The following is a 23,009-nucleotide window of genomic DNA, read 5'->3' as shown; positions in this document are numbered from 1 at the left end:
TGAAATCCATGTAATACCAAGTCGGTTATTTTATTTAGTTGCTACTTAAGGAACTTTCTGTCTCAAGTTATTATGTAAATTATTGTAATATGAATACATATAAGATTTATTTTACGTTTTAAATAAAATAGATTGACTTGGCCATCGTATGAAAACACAAATACATCTACTTGTATTGCATGATTACAAATTATGAGGGTATATTAATATAACGTAAAATAAATGTAATGTGATAGGATAATACATAATTTCATAATAACTTAATACAGAAGTAAATAAAATAATTGACTTAGTATTAGGTACATGGATTTCACAACTTTTTACGGTCGAAAAACTGAGGTGCGAGACTTGGGATTTTTTACAGGATGTTTTAGAAATAAATATTTGTTAAATAATTTACACGCTGACGACTGTGCGACATGACGTCTACTTACATGGATCTCACAATTTTTTACGGCAGAAAAACTAATGAGAGTTGCGAGACTTTTTTACAGAATGTTTCTGATGGTATTAATTTTACGAGATTGCATAGACTTTTTAGCCCAGTAGCTGCTATAATGCGTGGTGTGTGTAGGCGTGGCCCCGGGCGGGGTGGGCAGCGGGGTGTGCGGGGGCGGCGCGGGCGCGGCGGCCCCCTGGCGGGTGCGCCTCGCCACCATCAAGAACTCCTTCCTCGGCTCGCCGCGCTTCCATCGGAGGAAAATGCAGAGTGAGTGCACTATTTATAACTTACTAGCTACTTCCGCGCGGTTACACCCGCTCTGCTTGGCTCCTATTGGTCATAGCGTGATTTTTTATAGCCTATAGCCTTCCTCGATAAATGGACTATACAACACAAAAAGAATTACTCAAATCGGACCAGTAGTTTCGGAGATTAGCGCGTTCAAACAAACAAACAAACAAACAAACTCTTCAGCTTTATAATATTATATAGTATAGATACTAACCTCCCCAGGTTACTGTAATTCAACGAAGGAACGAACGAAAAATGTTCGCAGAATGCATACTACCATTCTATTTATTGCGAACTTTCGTGAACAAAAATGAACGAATGAAATGAAGATAAATAAATAGGTTTTGATATGAAATTAAAAACCAAAACTTCGGATTCGAGAACCGGAGTAGGCCTCTTATACCCTTAGTATGAGTTTGCTTTACGTTTAAAGTAACCGAATCGAGAGGGCGTTCAGCGCTCTGATTGGTTGGTTTATTCGAACCCGCCAATCAGAGTGGAAATCTCTGCCGAAGTCTGTGTTTCCTGATGGGTATAACCTGGGTGTCTTCAAAGCTCGAGTGAATAGGTTGCTTATGGGCAGACGTGCTCCACCGTAGGCCGCATCATCACTTACCGTCAGGCGAGATAGCAGCCAAATGTCGATTTATCAAACGTCGTCGTAGGAAGTCGGTTGAAAAAAATACACTTAAAATCTATACCCAACGCTTTATTCTTCCACAGCATCCTCAGAAGAGGTGCATTTAACTCCGGAATCATCACCGGAGCTGACGAAACGGTCGTGGTTCGGTTCCCTGCTGTTGTCAGCTGACAAAGAAGAAACCTTCACGGCGTTAGTAAAGGGGAAACCACTAGCTACTGTCAAAGCAGATTTAATACATGCGTTTTTAAGTGTAAGTATTTAATGGTACTTTATGTAGGGTGACTGGTAATTAGTGAACGATATTTAAACACGTGATTGTACTCATGATTACAAACAACTTTCCCGAAGATACTTATTACTTATGCTCATTAGTTTTATTTTTATCACAATAACAAGACAACAAAATTTCATTAGCACGCGCGTGCCAAAATACCTACTGGTCTTCCGATAACGCAGGCGCGGGCGTCTAGTTGCTAACAGCTGATCATGGGAAAGGACGCGCGAAATTTTGTTGTTTTGTGCAAAAATGCAGTGAGAAATCCTCAAATAATCCTATAATGTCAGTCATCCTTATATACTGTTAAGTTAAAATAACTTCAATTTGTTTTTTATTTATTTATTTTTAAGCTGTAAATAATTTAATCATACTTAGTTCTTATTATTATTTAGTCTATATTATACAATGTGATAGGGGCGAGACTTCTAACCCGTTAAGGCTGAGTTCTACACCTAATTTTATCGACAAAAGTCGGGGGTCGAAGTGGTCGAATCCCCTCCCTCTAAAAATTATGGCTATTTTAATATTTTTTTTTACTTTTTTTGATATCAAAGGTTGTATGCATCGTAGAAACAAAAAAAAAACGACAAACGGTAGCTAATAACCTTGGCTAACTAATTCATTACTTTTTTCATATGTTTGATAATGTTTTGGTGAGAAAAAAAATCATTTGTGAATAATTTTTACCGAAAAAATCACTATTTTTCAATATTTTCAATTAGGGGTTCAACCCCCCATATTATTATTTTTGTCGATAAAATTAGATGTAGTACTCAGCCTTAACGGGTTAGAAGTCCCACGCCTATCACATTGTATATTTTTCACCATGTAAGTATTTTTTATTTAAGTAAAAGTTGTACTTTAAATAGTTTTTAGTTAATCTTCCCCGTTGTTATATTGCAGATAGCTGAATTATCGCACAGCGTGCTAAGTCCGATGTCGTTTCGTGTGGAGTACAAGAGGGGATCCAACGCGCCCGCCATGTTTCAGAGGCATGTGCGGTTTCAGGTGAGGGGATAATACTCTATTTATTATTTAGGGTATTTCCTTTTTCTCGGAATGTTAAGAATTTCGGTATTAATGAAACTCACGGGCCTAAACCAAGTGAACTTCATGGTGGGATTCGTTTTCAACGGCATCTTCTTGAGCCTAGACACTGCCACAAGTCATTATTGTACACGGACGAAGTCGTGGGTAAATGCTAGTTTAATTATAAAAAAAAAACATTTAAAAGTATGAAAAGCAGGACCACACCAGTAACAGGAGAAATCCAAGCTACCGGCGGTCAGGGCTCAAGAGAAACCTCACAATGCGTGCCATTTTGAGGAGCACTGATGGAACACGGAGGATGTTTTCGAGAAAACCTCGATCATTTTTGAGTAACGTTCGATTATTTTCGAGAAAGCCTCGATAATTTTTGAGTTATGCTCGATTGTTTTTGAGAGGGCCTCGACCATTTTCGAGTAATACTCGTTTGCTTTCATGAAAGCCTCGATCATATTCGAGTATATCTCTATTGTTTTCGAGAAAGCCTCGATCATTTTCGAATAAGGCTCGATAGATTTCGAGGAATGCTCTATCATTTTCGAGTACTGCTCGATCATTTTCGAGGAATGCTCGATCATTTTCGAGTAACGCTCGATTGTTTTCGATTGTTTTTAGAAGTTTGTCTCTCTATTTCCAGGTTGACATTTCAACAATAACGAAAGCACCCGGCGAGAATGGCAAGGAGTATTTATACGCTATCACGTTCACCTTACTATCAGGTTAGTCATTTATATTTATTATTTTAGTTAAAAATATTATTTATTTATTTATTTAAACTAAAATTATACATTTCATAATATATTTTAATGAAATGAGCAGAAACTTTTTAATTAGGTAGACATAGGCATTTTTTTTAAAGACTTGGTTGTCACTTCAATTTCTTGTTTTTTCTAAAACTCTTATTAGTCCAGTCATTTAAGCTTAAATTAGGTAAGAATCTCGGAATGCAAGATAACCAGCTGTAATTTTGATGTAAAATGATATTAATTTTGATATATATAATTTGTAATATTGATATTCAATGCAAATACCAAAAACCCATAGGAAATGAGGTATTTCCAAAAAAAAACGATTTTTAGGACCTTAAAATTTTATAGTTGCTTACACCCTACCATATGTAGGTTTTGAGACAAGTTTTAGGGGGTCAATATACAAGTATATACAAAATTACAGCTGGGTATCTCGCATTCCGAGATGAACTTACTATAATGACTGAACTATTTGTAGGTCATTTAAATATACAATGTGATAGGGGTGAGACTTCTAACCCGTTAAGGCTGAGTACTACATCTAATTTTATCGACAAAAAAAATATAGAGATTTTTTCGGTAAAAATAATTCAGAAATGTTTTTTTTTCTCACCAAAACATTATCAAACATATAAAAAGAGTAATGAATTAGTTAGCCAAGGTTATTAGCTATCGTTTGTCTTTTTTTTGTTTCTACGGCGCATGCAACCTTTGATATCAAATAAAGTAAAAAAAATATTAAAATAGCCATAATTTTTAGGGGGAGGGGGTTCAACCCCCCATATTATTTTTTTTGTCGATAAAATTAGATGTAGTACTCAGCCTTAACGGGTTAGAAGTCTCACCCCTATCACAAAGCTGAATGTTTATTAGTGTGGTTACGAGACCTTGTTTTCAGTAAAATTTTATCGTTTTTACTTTTAGAATTATCTGAATATTAGATAAGTGATCATGTCAAATTATTAATTCTTTCTACTGTAACAAAATATACATATAAACGAGAGAGTAACGAGTAGAGCTAGAACTAGTAACGAGTTAGCGAGGCGCGGGGAGCGAGTGCGTAGTTCCGATATTTAAGATTTATTTCCGATGTCTAACTAGTGAAGCGAGTGCTCGCCGGCAGTGTGAACAGTCAGCGATCAACTGTTTGTATATGCATCTCTTTTGTTCACACGGAAAGTAAATCTATTGTACGTTTCTTGGGCGAGAAAATAGCCGATAGTCGTTTTCTCGTCGTTGGTGGGACAACTGCCTTAGATGCCTCTTAAATTCTTTTTTATACATTTTACGCCCAGTTATAAACTATTTACCCACAATAACAAGCTTCACTCCCCCGTGCAGGCAACATCCGCCGCTTCCGCCGCGTGTGTGAAGTAGTGCAGGCGGCCGTGTGTCGCGCGCCCGGCGCCGGCCGCGCCGCCGCGCTGCACCCGCCCTCGCCGCGCGCGCAGCGCAGGAACATACACCCACATGGTAAGTGGACCGCCGCGCTGCACCCGCCCTCGCCGCGCGCGCAGCGCAGGAACATACACCCACATGGTAAGTGGACCGCCGCGCTGCACCCGCCCTCGCCGCGCGCGCAGCGCAGGAACATACACCCACATGGTAAGTGGACCGCCGCGCTGCACCCGCCCTCGCCGCGCGCGCAGCGCAGGAACATACACCCACATGGTAAGTGGACCGCCGCGCTGCACCCGCCCTCGCCGCGCGCGCAGCGCAGGAACATACACCCACATGGTAAGTGGACCGCCGCGCTGCACCCGCCCTCGCCGCGCGCGCAGCGCAGGAACATACACCCACATGGTAAGTGGACCGCCGCGCTGCACCCGCCCTCGCCGCGCGCGCAGCGCAGGAACATACACCCACATGGTAAGTGGACCGCCGCGCTGCACCCGCCCTCGCCGCGCGCGCAGCGCAGGAACATACACCCACATGGTAAGTGGACCGCCGCGCTGCACCCGCCCTCGCCGCGCGCGCAGCGCAGGAACATACACCCACATGGTAAGTGGACCGCCGCGCTGCACCCGCCCTCGCCGCGCGCGCAGCGCAGGAACATACACCCACATGGTAAGTGGACCGCCGCGCTGCACCCGCCCTCGCCGCGCGCGCAGCGCAGGAACATACACCCACATGGTAAGTGGACCGCCGCGCTGCACCCGCCCTCGCCGCGCGCGCAGCGCAGGAACATACACCCACATGGTAAGTGGACCGCCGCGCTGCACCCGCCCTCGCCGCGCGCGCAGCGCAGGAACATACACCCACATGGTAAGTGGACCGCCGCGCTGCACCCGCCCTCGCCGCGCGCGCAGCGCAGGAACATACACCCACATGGTAAGTGGACCGCCGCGCTGCACCCGCCCTCGCCGCGCGCGCAGCGCAGGAACATACACCCACATGGTAAGTGGACCGCCGCGCTGCACCCGCCCTCGCCGCGCGCGCAGCGCAGGAACATACACCCACATGGTAAGTGGACCGCCGCGCTGCACCCGCCCTCGCCGCGCGCGCAGCGCAGGAACATACACCCACATGGTAAGTGGACCGCCGCGCTGCACCCGCCCTCGCCGCGCGCGCAGCGCAGGAACATACACCCACATGGTAAGTGGACCGCCGCGCTGCACCCGCCCTCGCCGCGCGCGCAGCGCAGGAACATACACCCACATGGTAAGTGGACCGCCGCGCTGCACCCGCCCTCGCCGCGCGCGCAGCGCAGGAACATACACCCACATGGTAAGTGGACCGCCGCGCTGCACCCGCCCTCGCCGCGCGCGCAGCGCAGGAACATACACCCACATGGTAAGTGGACCGCCGCGCTGCACCCGCCCTCGCCGCGCGCGCAGCGCAGGAACATACACCCACATGGTAAGTGGACCGCCGCGCTGCACCCGCCCTCGCCGCGCGCGCAGCGCAGGAACATACACCCACATGGTAAGTGGACCGCCGCGCTGCACCCGCCCTCGCCGCGCGCGCAGCGCAGGAACATACACCCACATGGTAAGTGGACCGCCGCGCTGCACCCGCCCTCGCCGCGCGCGCAGCGCAGGAACATACACCCACATGGTAAGTGGACCGCCGCGCTGCACCCGCCCTCGCCGCGCGCGCAGCGCAGGAACATACACCCACATGGTAAGTGGACCGCCGCGCTGCACCCGCCCTCGCCGCGCGCGCAGCGCAGGAACATACACCCACATGGTAAGTGGACCGCCGCGCTGCACCCGCCCTCGCCGCGCGCGCAGCGCAGGAACATACACCCACATGGTAAGTGGACCGCCGCGCTGCACCCGCCCTCGCCGCGCGCGCAGCGCAGGAACATACACCCACATGGTAAGTGGACCGCCGCGCTGCACCCGCCCTCGCCGCGCGCGCAGCGCAGGAACATACACCCACATGGTAAGTGGACCGCCGCGCTGCACCCGCCCTCGCCGCGCGCGCAGCGCAGGAACATACACCCACATGGTAAGTGGACCGCCGCGCTGCACCCGCCCTCGCCGCGCGCGCAGCGCAGGAACATACACCCACATGGTAAGTGGACCGCCGCGCTGCACCCGCCCTCGCCGCGCGCGCAGCGCAGGAACATACACCCACATGGTAAGTGGACCGCCGCGCTGCACCCGCCCTCGCCGCGCGCGCAGCGCAGGAACATACACCCACATGGTAAGTCACTACCTAGCGGGTTTATCGGGGATCCGGCTCGAAAAGCAGGAGTAGGAACGGGGTGGTTTTTAGTCAGTAAGAGTTTGACACTCCCTCTCGCCTCACCCAAGACGGGAGAAGTCATTGGATGATTTTCCCCCTTAAAAAAATGGTAAGTGGTGGAAGACGGATATGGTAATGATGACGATGCTTAGGGTAACCAACGCTAATCTATGGAACTACTGGTCTGATTTGAATAATGAAATGGTAAAATGACAATATCAAACAATACGGAGGCCAAAAATATAGTACAATAGTATAAAATATAGTGCGGTTGGTAACCCTATATGGGATTGGGACAAGATATGTTTTTATGGATTAAGGCGGTAAACGAGCAGACGGATCACTTGATGGTAAGCAACCGCCGCCGCCCATAGACACTCGAAACACCAGGGGCGTTACAAGTTCATTGCTTTTTGGGGGTTAGGAATTTAAGGGAATCGGGGATTGGGAAGATTGGGAAGGGGTGTATTATTGGGCTCCGGTAACCTCACTCACACAACGCAAGCAATGTTTCACGTCAGTTTTCTGTGAGGCCGTGGTATCACATCGGTCGAGCCGGCTCTCCCATATGTAAATGAGAGAGATCATGATAGTGGGATATCTCTGTAATGAAAAATGTTCTCTCAATTAATTTGATGCCCATGTAATAATCCTCCTTATCCCACCATTACAGCGGCCGGCGAGATCCCTGACAGTCCGGAGACTCCGCACCAGCAATCCGACCACGACAGCGACTCCTCAGTCTTCGACACCGTCAAGAGTCCCACCAGTCATACCTCTATAGACCAACTTGATCAGGTAACAGTCTTGAAATGTTTATTTTTAGATTTTCAGAGCAAACAGGTCACCTGATGGTAGGCATTCGGCGCTACCTATAGGCAGGGATACCCGTACCGCTAGAGAAGTTTGAATATGCATTAGAAAATAATGATTCTTTTACTGTATTGTGGGTGCGATTTACTAATAATAAGATTTATGATTTTTTAAATTTTGAGATTATTTGGGTAATCGAAAATTTTGAATTATTTTGATGGTAACAGGCTGTTGCATAACGTGTTACCTCGGGCTGCAGATTCAATTCACACAAACAAAACACAATTAACTTGTTTAGGTAATGTGTGATGGTTTATTATAGAATTAGTATTCATAGCTGATACACGACACAAGAGAAATTCGGCGTAGTGGCCGGGCAACCGACTACCGTGTAGCGTGTAGCGGGTCCGATTGCCGCACGGAACACTGATCAACAAATTGTTGTTCCGGGTCTGGGTGTCATGTGTATGTGAACTTGTATGTTTGTAAACGCACCCACGACACAGGAGAAAGTCTTAGTGTGGGACAACATATTTAAAAAAGATTTTTTTAATATTCCAGAACGGTACACACCCGCTCGGCTCGAGTTCGTCAGTCACAAGCGGGTCCAGCGGTTACAAGGTAACTATTTATACTTTGATCACTTGTAAACAAATACATTGTAGATAACAACGATGGTTTATTTATAATAGTCTAGTGGGAAAGGTAGATTTAGAGAGAATGTCATGAATGTAGCAATTTTAAAGTATAAAAGTACATTAATTAACTAAAAATCACGCTTTACTTACGCACATTAATGGAGAAAAGCTCTACTAGTTTCGAGTCAAAAAGGGACTCTTAGGACGCAGCCTACTGGTTACATCGTCCGTTGCCTCTGGCGGCACTGCGCGCCCATCGCGCGTGTATCTACGCACGCTGCTCATAATGAAGAGTCCCTGTGTGACTCGAAACTAGTAGAGCTTTTCTCCATTAATTTACATGAGTAAACCGGGATTTTTAGTTAATTTAAAAAAAAACTACATGCAAAACAATTTACTTACCAACTTGACAACGTGTGGCAACTTTTCTAGATTTTTAATAACATTTTCTGCAAATACATATAATTATTAGTCGATGTAGTTCAGCTATTCTTAAATTTTACGCTTAGTTTGAACAGTTTTAAATTTAGAAACTTAATTATATAGTTTTAAATAAAAAGCATTCAATAAATTAGAATAATTTAAACCAAACCTTAAACTGGGAACGAATGAATGAATAATTAATAAAAAAAGGAATATCTTATGTATGAATGACCTGATGAATGAACGACTTGACAACTATTAATATCAAGTTGTGTTTTCTGTATCATGTCGTCGGTTACTGTGGCTTCGTATAAGACCACCAGTACCATTTATGAACGACCTGATGAATGAATGAATGACTTGATTCATAACAAGTCATAAAATAGTGTTGATGTGTGAAGAACCTGATGAGTGAATGACTTGACTTGACTTGACTGATAAGTGAATAATGACAATGTTTGTATTTTTGAACAACTTGATGAATCTATGATTTAACAAGTAGTAAAGTGTTTGTGATTTTAAAAGATTTGATGACTGAATGATTTGTGTTTGTCGTATCTATGACGAAGTGTACGAAAAATAACTACATTTAAAAAATAGTTATACGATTTGGTGTTAACTGTAAGTCTATATCCTTGTTAAATCTATACTATCTATTAATTAATATTATAAAGCTGAAGAGTTTGTTTGTTTGTTTGTTTGAACGCGCTAATCTCCAGAACTACTGGTCCGATTTGAATAATTCTTTTTGTGTTAAATAGAGCATTTATCGAGGAAGGTTATAGGCTATAAAACATCACGCTATGACCAATAGGAGCCAAGCAGAGCGGGTGAAACCGCGCGGAAGTAGCTAGTTATGAATAAATGAATGACTTGATGAATGAATGACTTGACAAATCGAACAGTAGTGTTGGTCGTATCGCTTGTGGCTCAGTATAAGGCAAGTAACAAGGCGTGTGCTCCCAGCAGGGGGGGCGTGGACGCCGCGGACAGGACCCAGCCTCCGCCTCCCTCGACCACGAGATTATGAGCTGCGGCCGAGATCTGCCAGGTGAGAAATAGGGATCATTTTATATCGGTCGCACCATTTATGGAGATTCGTTGAAATGATTGTAGGAATTAAACTGAGTTGGTTATTAAATAAGTATTTTAAAAGCAAAAATGTGTGATTATGGTTTTGATTTGAAATTTAGTGCACAATTTTTATTACCTAAATAATTTTTGAGTGCACGTAAGATATTAGATTCAGTGAAACATATTTTTTTTATTATTTCACAGATATTCTAGCATGACTTACCTAACTAGTTTAAAAAAGTTTTAACTCTAAAAGCATACAGAAATTAAAAATTCAAAAATCTTCTTCAAATACACGTGATTCATTTACACGTGACACATTTAACAATATTATTCATTCAATCTTTGCCGTAGTTGCCCAGAGGTTTAAGACGCCCGTTTCTCATGCATGAAGGCGCAGGTTCGAAACCTACCAATGTTTTTTCAACGATATGTATTTTCTAAGATTATTTAGACACCACTGAAATCTTATATACTAAAAGCTTTGAAATCGCCAACCCGCATTAAGCAAGCGTGGCGATTAATGCTCAAACCTTCTCTATGCAAGAAGAGGCTTTGGTCAGCAGTGGCCACTTATATGCTGTTAATGTGATGATGAACCTTTGCCGTCTGTCCCCAGGCACCCATACAAAACGTTCCTCGTCCGAATGTCGCGAGGCGACATCGTCCCCACGACGCGGCCTCGACTCCAGAGAGAACTCCATCAAGGATGAGTTGCGACGCAACAATTCTTTGCGCGACAATCGTCGCGACTTGTTGCAACGCGACAGGGATGTCGCACCGCCTACTACATCGATTGCGTGAGAATAGATTCACCAAGTTTTGGGAATATGTGATGGGGCATGAGAAATGATTACATAAAATGGGTTTATGGCCTTTTGAGGTTAAGCTTGGCAGATAAGCTAAGAGCTTAGAGGCGCTGAAGTAATAAAGAGATATAATTATATCGAATTGAGTATTTTTTTGCTAAAATCGCAAGTAATATAAGATATGAACTGGGCTTATCAGTTAAGTCTTTGACTGCCAATAGAAAACTGTTGAAGGCAAATCCTCCGCTAACGTCGGTCACCGGTGACCACCACGGCGTTCAATGTGTTAAACATAACAACAGAAAGACGATAGACACAACTACATAAATATTGCAGGCGAATGAAAAATATTTGTTTTATTGTTGCTTATATCATAAAAGACAAAGCAAACATTTGAACTAGCATTGAAGTAAAATACGGCATTCCAAAAAGTCTTAAAAGACTCCGACATAATTCACTCACGAAATCGAACGAATGAATGAACGAAAACGAATTGCAATCAAATCTAAAGTCAAAATCAAAGTCAAAGTCATTTATTTCAATTAATCTTTAATTAGGCACTCTTGAAACGTCAAATTGAATTGTCCGATAGTAAAGCTAGGTGCTCGTTCCAAAGTGGGGCTTCGAATGGATTCAGATTGCATGTATTTTAAAAATTGTTAGATAAAAGTTCGAATTCGAAAGATCAGCTAAAATACTTGCTTACATACATTCTAATCACGAATTATTGAAACTTTTGTATACTAAAAAATAATTACCTATTTTTTTTTGTGTCAATATCGGTTTTATAATAGGTATAAATCTAAAAGGATATCATTTAAAAACCAATTTTAAATTATTTCTCTTGGGATTTTTTCATTCCTTATCACATATTTCGAACTTTAAATGCAATGTCACGAAAATTGTCATCAATTTGTAATTCAATTTGAGTTAGACCAAAAAGTTGAATAAGTAAAATATTATAGATACCTAAAATTCTACATTTTTATTTCAAATTCGGTGAAGGATATTTCTTGTCATGGAATTAAACTCAGTGTTTGTCGAATAGGCCTAAAACAGAAATATTTCTTTAAGGGTTATTTTTCCGATTGTTCAAATAGGTCGAACTCAATATGAATTATAAATGTAGAAACGACCATATAATGCTAAGCCATGCTTACTACCAGTACCTAACACATGTACTTACCTAAGATTAAAGTATTAACTGTTGAAAAAAAAACTGTTGAAGGCAAATCTTCCGTTAAGTGTCCGTCACCACTAGTGGCCGACGTGGTGGTTGATGTGAAAAATCTGTCAAAGCTTAGAATTTATGATCGTTTACAAAGTGATAATTTTATAACATCAAGTGGTTATCTGGTCTGAAGAGGGTACAACTCTGTCTTCAAAGACTTATAAAAATATTGACTTTATAATCAAACACAATCTCACAAGCGTATTATATATTTTTTAGTTCAATAAATAGAATTATACATTTTAGTACAAGTTTATTGCCAACAAATTATTTCACTTTAAATGTAAATGAAATGAAATGAAATTATTTCATTTTAAATGTAAATGTTCGACGAAATAATTCATTTTCTATTTTTCTTTGAAGACAGAACGTTTGGAAAAGTGCACAAAGATTGGTTAAGGCTAGGAAACTACATGTTTTTGGATGCGAACGTACTTCCAAATTGAAATTAAAAAAATATAGGTAATGACACAAAAGCTTCCTAATTGACACCATTTTTGCGAAAAAAAAAACATAAAAATGTCATACTCCCAAAAAATATGGCGATCTCGAAAAAAAAATGGTGATTACAAAAAATATTTTTTGTTTAATGTGTAATTGTAATAATTATTATGATCTGTGTATAATATATAAATATTAAAATTTTAATTGTAATTAAGTATTTACGAGTGAGTGAATGCGATTAGTTAAATTTGTTTTTTTATTATTGAATAAATGAAAAAAGACATGAAACGAAAAATATTTTTATCCTACACTCCGGATAGACGAAATAATTTGACCATTTATAAATTCCAATTAATTTATTTTAAATGAAATAGTTGAATTATTTCGACTGTCCCATAAAAGAATGTGTGAGATAAACAGTTAATTATGTAACAAATCCAAACAAAAAAAAAATGGAAATTTGTTACAAAAATAATAAAAAAATAGCTGATCGAAAAAAAAATATGGTAGCAAAAGAATCCGTTTTTATAAGTATACACATAGCTGTATTTTAGTAAGCTTAAAAGTATGTGTTAATTTTAATTAAAAATAAATGAAAAAAAAAACTTATATAAAAAAATATTGAAACCGGCCATATACGTATAAAAATGTTATTGAAGATGCTACCCCTGTGTACTGAGATATTGCTATGTTAGTTTAAGGCATAAAATTGTACGCTGTATTTTTGCAAATGACGTAAGTATGTTTATAATATATATTATATATATGTTTACTTATTACTCCTTACCTACTGCCAGGACGAAGCTTACACTACGAGTAGATATATAGTATATCTATAGACTTGCACTTTTATGTATCGCCCATATTATCATTTTCAAACTAGAAAATAAATAAATATTTTTTCTCAATTTTTCTCCCATATGTTTTCAATGTATAAAATAAATCTTGGTATAATATGTACATTTTATTTTTTCATTTTAAATGACGCAAAAAAAAATTGGGCGATATAAGTAGTTCGTTTTCTAATCTATGAAGATTTATATTAAATAGTCAATATAACATATTATGTAAAATGCTGTGTTCATAATCAGTAACCAATACATCCTGTATCGTGCAAAATATTGTATATTTATTTGGGTGCTATGTGTTAGCATAGCCAAGTTTCAAATAAGTATTTAAAAGCGATTTGAGTGACGGTTATTTTTGAAAAATGTCCTTATAAAGTATGGAGAAACCTCTTATGACTTAATTTAAACCACAAATTTGTTATCATCTTGGCTGACGATATACGAAAAATGAGCGAAATAGGCCCAGTAGGTAAACCAAAAAGTGCATTTTTCTCTTTGAACTAATTTGAAAATTCATTACAAATACAGCATTATAAAAACCGCGCCACATGTCCGTAACATTCCTAGACAACCTACAACATTACAGCTCTTCTGTAATCAAGGAAAATTAAGCTGTTCATATAGAATTTAATACTTGATTAATTTCAATCTTTATTTTGTTTGAAATTTTTCTGTTTTCGTTGAAATATTTAGTTTGGTTATGCTTCTGTGGACGAGTACTACATGTAGTTTCATTTACCTAAATCATATGAGTGATCTCCATACTGTATGCGAGTTCGATTCATGCATGTTTAAATTAGCATAAGCTGTTGCTCCGTTCCATTCTAGTATCAAATATACAGAGTCTTTAACAATAAGAAAAAAATATATCTGTATATAAATTTTTTTGGACAGTTACGGCATTCTAAAATATGCATTAATGTCATAGGACTAATGTCAATTTTACCAGTACCGTAGATGTGAAAATTGGACGATATTTTGCACGCCTATAACAAATGGATGGATTTTTCATATGTAAAGAATGAAAATTAATTTAAAAAATATTTTGTATTGTTTTATCAATAATTTTGGTTTTTGTTTGTCATATAATTGTTATATTTACATCGAGATTTTTTGTTATGTAAATATGAAATGATTTTTTTTGACATGAAATTTTCAGTTATTTTCAACTAGTGAGCTGTCATAGGTCAGACATAAATACCTAAAGTAACGCACAGTAATTTTGATAAAATGAAATTGGGTTAACAATCCTATACTTATATGTATAGTATATGTCAGAAGAAGTAAAACCAGATTATATTTCTTGCAAAATATACTATTTTATTTTATTTTTTGGCAATATGTGGTGTAAAAATTCTATTCTTCATCATTCCATTAAAAACTGATCTTTATTTTATTTAAACACTTTAAAAAAATGTATTTTTATCCTACAGTTTCTGTAGTTAACTTGTTTTTAAATTAAAATGTTAATTTCGAATTCTAATCTTCATTTTTCGTAAAAACTACATAATACAGCTTTACTTACATAATCATACATTCCTTGATATTGTATGTAGATAGGTAATTGTATAGTATATATATATACATATAATAATATGTCAAAACAAATGCTTTTGTAAAAATTTTGAATAATGCCTTTTTGTCGCGTTTTGCGAAACGGGACGGCTTAAAAATAACATTTGCAATTTTAAAATGAAAACTTTAGTAAATTATTTCATTTTAAATGTTTCTTTTCTTTCATTTCATTTATTAAAATTGTAATTGTTATTGTATGTTAGTGTAATATGTTTGATAATGTAACTGCGGATAGTCAAGTTTTCTAGTCATTAGTCGTGTTTAGACGAATTATTTTGTATTTGTTGATTTTATAGATGATTTTAATATCCAATATGCTTCGTCAATCTGCTTTGAGCTTGTGGTGACGCCTGAACCCTTAGTACGAGTTTGCTTTACGTTTAAAGTAATCGAAATGGGAGCGCGTTCGGCGCTCTGATTCTACGTTAAACTCTATACTAAGGGTACGGTTCGTTCTCCATTTGAGAAATGAATTGCAGTATAGTTGTCTATCTTACAGTTAAAGTATTGATCAACGTTACATATGACAATCCATTCCTGAACTACTTGCACCCTCTACATAAAAGGGTTTGTATCTCCACTCATGGCAAGAAGGTTGGAGTTTGAAAAGTTCAGGTTTACCAGAGTGCTGTTGCCCAGCCTTGTCTGTCAAATGTGTAGTCCCTTAGCTGGCTCATACCTAGATATCCGTGGGAAGAGCTGAGTTGGGGATACTCTGCCATCATCATAAAGTTCAAGCTAAATTAAGAAGTATAATTGGATATTATCAACCGTCTCTTTAAAAATTACCCTGAGGTGCTTATTTCGTTGAAAGAGCTGCTAAGAATATATTTTGTTTATTCTGTATTTTTTTTTTAAATCTAAAAATGTTTTTAGCGGCTCAATGTTAATTCAATTGAGTTTCTTGTTCTCTTTGATTAGTATTATACATTATTTATAATTGTATTATTATGTATTTATAATTTAATTTAGAATTGTATTTATAAATTCATGTTTTATTTGTCAACATTTCATTACACATACATTGTAGATTTTAAATAGATTTCAATACAAACAATTCTGTTTTTTCATTTATTTAATTTTTTTGTCATCTATCTTGACAAGCTAACCTGATTTTTACATATCATAAAATGACCATAATAATTCATCATTCCGTATCATTTAATTATTTAAATAATGGCTAGTTCAAGATGGAACAAATCTATTTATGAGCACCAATGAATGATTTCAAAATCTTCTCAAGAAAAAGAACGAATGAACTAAATCGTTCAATTGAATGAAGTTTTTTTGCCATGTTTTTGTAAAAAAATAATACATTAATTGTTTATTTACAAAAATAAAATAAATGCCTTTGTATTTAATCATAATGTTGAAAGATATTAATATATTATGAAATTGAAAAAGAAGCGAAATATAATTTTTGTACTTAAGTATTTTTTTAAGGAAAAATAATGTAACTACCTTTCCGTATATAATTATAACCGGTCATTTTTAAGAGGTTAGGATTTGATTTAAAAAATAACACAAAAATAATGAAAAACTTGATGAAATCTTTATTGGAATCGATAGAACGATCAATATAATTTAATGTTTAATGATGATTTCATCCAAATGATGACCGCGGCTCCGGTTTAGATGGCCCATTCGCAAGACACACTCTCTCCAACATACCAGCCGGTATATCACGAATAAATGCTTCAATATTGGCTCCCAGTGCGTCAATCGTTGCTGGTTTATCCCTGTAGGCATGAGTGTTAACATGGCCCCACAAGAAATAGTCCGGTTAGATCACACGATCTAGACGGTCAATTGACGGTCCCAAACTGTTCACCGAAGGCGGCTCTCTTTCGCGTGTCGTGGGGCATGTGGCACCATCTTGTTGAAACCACATGTAAAACATATCCAATTCTTACGTTTTGGGCAAAAAAAAAAATCGCCAGTCATCACACGGTAGCGCTCGCCATTCACAGTAACGTTTCGGCCATTGTCGTTGGGCCTTATGAATGAGCCATCTAAACCGAAGCCAGCATTTGGATGAAATCATCATTAAAGATACAATTATATTGATCGTTCTATCGATTCCAATAAAGATTTCATCAAATTTTTCAATGTTTTTGTGATTTTTTTGAAAATCAAATCCTATACCTCTTAAAAAATCACCCGTTATATCATTCACAAAATTATATATAATATATAAATTCCTTTCCTTTTACTTTATGTGTGTTTGTGTAACTCTGTAAAATACTTAATAATTAATATATTTATTAAAAAAATGTTCTTCTTCGGTCGCCGAGCAAAGAAGTTGAGGGCTCAAGATATTGTGGTCCTCAATGGAATTTGTTCGCGTGGCCAGCCCAGAGGGATCTGTACATTATTATTAGAGGGAGTATACTATGCTATGCTATTATTATACTGTAACTTGCTTAAGAAACTTATTGGTTAACATTGAACAAAATAATAAATTGAAAAAAATATATTACTTGGTTTTATTTTTTACCTTTTTTCTTATTTTATTAGTCCCATGTAATATGGGGTGAGTCTTCTTATTTCAAAAGTCCCATGTACCTACTATTGCCATATACCAAGCAAAATAATTGCAGACTCACCTAATATTGAGAACTGAGAATTTTCGAAAAATCTAAAAAAATCACAGAAATTGTCTGGGACACAGAAATGGGTGGGATAGACATAGACATGGACTCATTGTTGATTTACACATTTTGACGAATGCTAATGATTTTTTCGAAGATTAAGTAGGACAGCTATTTCCAGTGTAGACGAAAATTATACCTACGTTTTTTACAGACCTTGTGGAATCTATAACAAATTTCCGTGCGTTTAGGCGTGTCTGCCATACCTATAACTGAAAGCAAATATAATAGGACACACAGTTTTAAATATAATTTTCGTTGTACTTGACGACTGGGCTTCTATCAGTTGTGCAATCTCTTTTTGTACCTTTAGGCTTAAGTCATTCTGTCTCCTGCGTTAAAATTTCACCGAGGGAAGTGGAAACTATCTTTTCTTTTCTTCTCGAATTATTTCTTCAGATTTATTTCGTTGCGGGATCCAAGCCTACGATGTCCCTGGGACGCGCCACCGGACTTTCACCCTCAAGGTGGATAGACGACCTGATAAGGTCGTAGAGAGCCGCTGGATGCAGTACGCTTCCAACCGGCCTACCTGGAAGTATTAGGGGAGGTCTATGTGCAGCAGTGGACGTCTTGTGGCTGATATGATGATGATAATACATAGGCTAGGCAACTGGATGCTGAGCGTTGTTTTGTGGGTGATTGTGTACAATCTTTTCCGATCTGTGTGTCCTGAATTCGTGAAAGTGTATGATAGTAAACGCACCCACAACGTGGGAGGACATCCTAGTGTAGAGCTAGGTTTTTTTTTACTTATTCGTCAATCGCGAGTTTTACCCGTGACTTGACAAATAAGTATTTTTTTTGTAGACAGTTTCGGGACGGTAAAATGATGAAAATAAAACACATAAAAATTTTATTTTTCAAATATATTTCAGTAATCAAAATATAATAATAGGCTTATACATTATTAGTTACAAATCGTATGTCGTGGCTAAATCGAAAACAATTTTTGGAGCGCCACACAACGTTCATACAATGCTTTATTTTACATGAAAAAACAAAAAAAAATTGATATCACAAAAATTTATTTAGCAGAAAAAAGAAAATATTTACACGCGAAAGTACATCCCCAATAGAGTATTACATTTTTTTTTTACATAAGAATTCAAGTGCATATTCACAATGTGAAAATCCCCCGCCTTTCTCGAATTTAAATTTAATTAAATTTAAATATAAATACAATAAATAAAAAACAAAAAGCCCTTACAAATCTAAGTGAATTTAATTTTTTAACATTTTAGTGCATTTTAAACACGTTTTTTTTTATTAAAAAAAACATTTTTTTTCGATAAAAATGATTGTATGAAATTTTTTTCGTTCTTCATTTATGTATAATAATTATTTTTCTTCAATATCAATATTATTATTTATTAACTATTATTATCTCCGGTTATATTTATAAAATAATACTTTCAACCTGTAGTTTTTTTAAAAATGCGTTTTTTAATAGTCAGTTGCACACTTGCGATTGGTCGCGACATTTTAGTCGCATTGGCATTGGGTGCGATTTTACTAAATAGATTACTTTATCTATCACTGGTAACCAAATATACAGGATTGCAATTATAAATATGCATATATTACAAAATACCGCGACTCAATCGCAAGACTGCATAAGTTACCCAGCTAAAATTATGTACATAAAGTCTCTCGGACTACATAATATGTCTTTTAAATCAGTTAGTTAGGCAAGCATCGACATTCTGAACCAGAATATTATCACAAACGAAAAATTTGAGTTCAACTAAAAGCTTACAGGAACTTGATAATATTTACAATGTTTCCATCCTTTGCACACGGGCGGAACTTGCGACTAAAAGTCGACTGATTTAGTCGCATTTTTTAAAGTTTTTTTTTAATTGTTACACCCATTTTTCGCCAGTTATGTTATAAGTCGCATGTTATACAAGTTACGCCGTGCGCAAAGGGGTACTTATGAGTTATAGTTATCACATACCAAAATAAAAAAAAAAAACGACTATGTATGTTAGTTTTATGAGCAAATGTATAATTTATATATCTACTGTTGGTCATTATTGATTTTTTTTTGCATCAAAAGCTAAAAGGAAGATAAAGAATTCGGAAAATTATATTTGAATTGGGGTCTGTACTGGGTGAAGATACATTTTTATGCTACTATTGGTACCAACAAGGCTTACGGCCTGTCTGTATCCTTGAGTTTCGTTCGAGTTTGCTAAACTTTTAAAGTAATCGAAACGAGACGGCGTTCGGCGCTTTGTATCCTTAGTATGAGTTTGCTTTACGTTGAACGAAAACAAAACAAGGGCGCGTTCGGCGCTCTGATTGGCCGGCGCAAATGAACAAACCAATCCGAGCCCCGAATGCACGCTAGTTACGCATAAAAACTCGTACTAAGCCCTCTATTAGGTTGGTTTATTCGAACCGGCCAATCAGAGCCAAACGTGAACCAAACGTTCTCGTTTTGTTTTCTAAGGATACTGATGGTAAGCGGATATCGTAGCCTTAATACACCTGCAACACCAGAGGTGTCACGAATGCGTTGCATACAATGTATACTTTTTTCAACGTGGAATTTTATGTCACTGGACGATTGATATATTATTTGAATTACACTTTAAAAAAGTGCCACGTCTTTTAACCGAAAAGGGGTAGGTAGACATGTAGGTAGATACTTATTAAACTAATACATCTTTTTTGATTGAGAGTCTTGTGCCAAACACAGGTCACTGTTATTTAGATGCTGACTTTAAAATAATGTTTTGTCTGACTCAAAACCAACATTTGCTCTATATTATTATTTTTTTTGGTTTTTGACCCCAAAAAAGAAAGAAAGGAAGAGTTCAATAAATATTTGTTTACATACAAATTAAAGTTTTAAGATTATATCTATGTATGTATATAGTACGAAATACGAACCTTTTTTTTGTTAAAATATTTTTTTTTCCGAGAACCTATTTTTTATTTTATTTTTACAATATTTGTAAACAAATTGATGTTAAACTGATAATCATCGAAAGTAGACAGAGTAAGTATTAATATAATATGGCTATGGATGGAATAATTTAATACTCAATACGAAATGTTGATACGACTGAAAATTTTGAAAAACACAATTATACTTTGCCCAATTTGAAATGAAATACTACATTTTAATATCGATATGACTAGTAAAAAGTTCCCATTTCGTACTCTCTTAGCTGCAATAGTTACGAAAAAATCACGAAAAACTTACGAAAAAAATTTGAAAAAACTTGGACGTATTTCGAAAATTAATCGAAAAATCGGCTGAGCATAGTTTTTATCTACATTTAGTTCTATCTAAATTAGTCTTATAATTATATTTTCTGTATATTTTGTAGCTGGAGCCCACTGCTGGACTGAGGAGCCTATTTATTTATTTTATAAGATAAAAATAAGTGTTGACATTGGTAAAAAATATTAGATTAGGGTCGGTTCATATCTGACGGAACATGCGTCGCGTATCATCGGTCGCGTAACGCCAGAACAGACAAATGTATAGAAAAACAATTGACCGTTCACACTCAACCGATGATACGTCATTGCGACCGATGATACGCTCGACGTATTTTGCGTCAGATATAAACCGACGCTTAGTGTGAATTTATGGTATTTTTTCTTGCATTTTTAAATAAATAGTTACTAAAATCTAAATATAATATTTTAATATGATATTAAAATGAAAATAAATGCAGTCATTATTTTTAAACTAAGGTTTAGATGGCTTAGCGTAGCGCCTATCTCCAGAAATGGGCCTCAGCTATGTATTTACGTTATGCATACAGTGTATACTTTGAAAGCGTTCTTTTCTATATATTTATTATATTGTACAGTAAAAACCGATGTCATATTTGAAAAAAAATCGCAAACCCGACAATTTAGTCGCGCGATTTTTGAGCAATCTCTTTAAAAGTAGCTGCCGAACTTACTACGCCGAAAAATACTGAAAGCAGATAAAACGTGCTTTACCAAAAAAATCGCAGCGATTTGTCGCATGCTTGCTACCACAGCGAGTCTAGGACAGCTTTCAAAATAGCTCTATTTAAATTTAAACTAAGACTAATCGTGCGACTAATTGCAGCGACAAATCGTCGGTTTGTTGGTAGAATTTCAAGTATGACAGCGACCGTATTAATATACTACCTAAGTATGTTTAAAAAATAAAAATATTTGCACGCCTTTAGATTTAAATCATAAGAAAATCGAAGATTTTTCGAAAATTACTCTCGCCCAACCCGAAAACCGAACTCGGGAATCCGCGATAGTCACATTTATGACGACTCGAGTTCTCGACCAATCAATAATTTTCTCATGAAATCTCTAAATAACGTGTCATTACACAATAATTAAATTAGATAAGTAACATTTATTTATTTATTTATTAAAAATCGTCATATCATCTGTTTATTCAAATTTATATCTTTTTTTTATAATATATACAAATACAATCACGTTGCTTCGTTTCAAAAAAACATTGTTTCGTTCCTTCCTTACTTATATTTTAATAATATAGCACACAATCAGAAATTTCTATACAGAGTTCCCACTTACAAATTAAAAAAAATAATAAAAAAACAACCAAAAATATAAAAAACTACAAAAAAAGTAAAAAAAAAATACCTTAAATCTGGCAACATTTCAACACATTTGACAGTTAAACTTGAGTGTTGCCATTGTAATAAATTTAAATTCCTACTAAGCTGCCGAGGCTTAAGAAAACTTAATGTATATCAACATGATTATACCATATTCCTTGATTTTCAATTGTAATACCTGTGTTATAAAGTTCATATTTCAATAATTAGTCCACTATTGAGTACATTTAGGGACTTTTTTTCATTGACGGAAAATAATATGATACCTGATGGTTAGATACGAGTCGGCAATGGACACCCGAAACACCAAAGGAGTTACAAGTGCGTTGCCGGCTTTACAAAAGTGTTAAAGTGTCTTACCGCCGCACTCAGAGTCATTCAATGGTTACTTAAAGGAATCCTTAGCAATTGTTTTAGGTGCAAAATCGTTACTAAAGAATAGTTAAAATAATTATTAAATATCTCTGAGTGTGACTGTTAAGTGTATTTCTTAATAAAATAACCCTCCTTCTGGCGCAGTCGGGTAAATATCGCAGCATTAGTTTTCTATAAAAATACCAGGGTAAGTAATATAATTTCAATAATAAAAAGATATTAATTTTAAATCATAACGAACTTGATTTTCTACTAAAAGTCCCAAATACATATTAATAGATATATTATGTCTTTTTTATGAAGACGGTGGGTCGCATTAAGAAACCTCTTACTTTTTTCAAGTCGGTTAATAACATAGTAATATGCTATAGTTATATTATGCAGCTAG

The 23,009-nt window shown here is 37.3% G+C and overlaps 2 protein-coding genes and 1 long non-coding RNA gene across 7 annotated transcripts in view; 1 reads left to right on the top strand and 2 right to left on the bottom strand.

Moving 5' to 3' along the window:
- The window catches only part of LOC126912031 (uncharacterized), a 129,663-nt gene extending 127,191 nt beyond the window's left edge, over nt 1-2,472 (bottom strand). The window contains exon 1 of the long non-coding RNA XR_007706644.1: nt 2,259-2,472. This is a non-coding gene — a long non-coding RNA (uncharacterized LOC126912031). The remainder of the gene's footprint in view (nt 1-2,258) is intronic.
- Nucleotides 1-12,350, top strand: part of LOC118280327 (serine/threonine-protein kinase BRSK2) — a 47,937-nt gene extending 35,587 nt beyond the window's left edge. For all 5 annotated transcript variants that reach the window (XM_050702049.1, XM_050702048.1, XM_050702047.1 and 2 more), the window contains exons 17-25: nt 575-709; nt 1,457-1,626; nt 2,557-2,661; nt 3,338-3,419; nt 4,791-4,922; nt 7,816-7,940; nt 8,517-8,576; nt 9,983-10,067; nt 10,710-12,350. In XM_050702049.1, the coding sequence (XP_050558006.1) occupies nt 575-709; nt 1,457-1,626; nt 2,557-2,661; nt 3,338-3,419; nt 4,791-4,922; nt 7,816-7,940; nt 8,517-8,576; nt 9,983-10,067; nt 10,710-10,894 (1,079 nt within the window). In that variant the 3' untranslated portion in view covers nt 10,895-12,350. The remainder of the gene's footprint in view (nt 1-574; nt 710-1,456; nt 1,627-2,556; nt 2,662-3,337; nt 3,420-4,790; nt 4,923-7,815; nt 7,941-8,516; nt 8,577-9,982; nt 10,068-10,709) is intronic.
- Nucleotides 12,351-18,502: 6,152 nt separating this feature from the next.
- Nucleotides 18,503-23,009, bottom strand: part of LOC118280315 (uncharacterized) — a 227,547-nt gene continuing 223,040 nt past the window's right edge. Inside the window, exon 17 of the mRNA XM_050702181.1 lies at nt 18,503-22,792. The gene's annotated coding sequence lies outside the window, so the exon portion shown is untranslated. The remainder of the gene's footprint in view (nt 22,793-23,009) is intronic.

This window comes from Spodoptera frugiperda, chromosome 21, assembly GCF_023101765.2.
Source record: "Spodoptera frugiperda isolate SF20-4 chromosome 21, AGI-APGP_CSIRO_Sfru_2.0, whole genome shotgun sequence".
Lineage (NCBI taxonomy): Eukaryota > Metazoa > Arthropoda > Insecta > Lepidoptera > Noctuidae > Spodoptera > Spodoptera frugiperda.
Note: the sequence above shows the minus strand (reverse complement) of the source record. Positions and strands in the feature narration are given on the sequence as shown.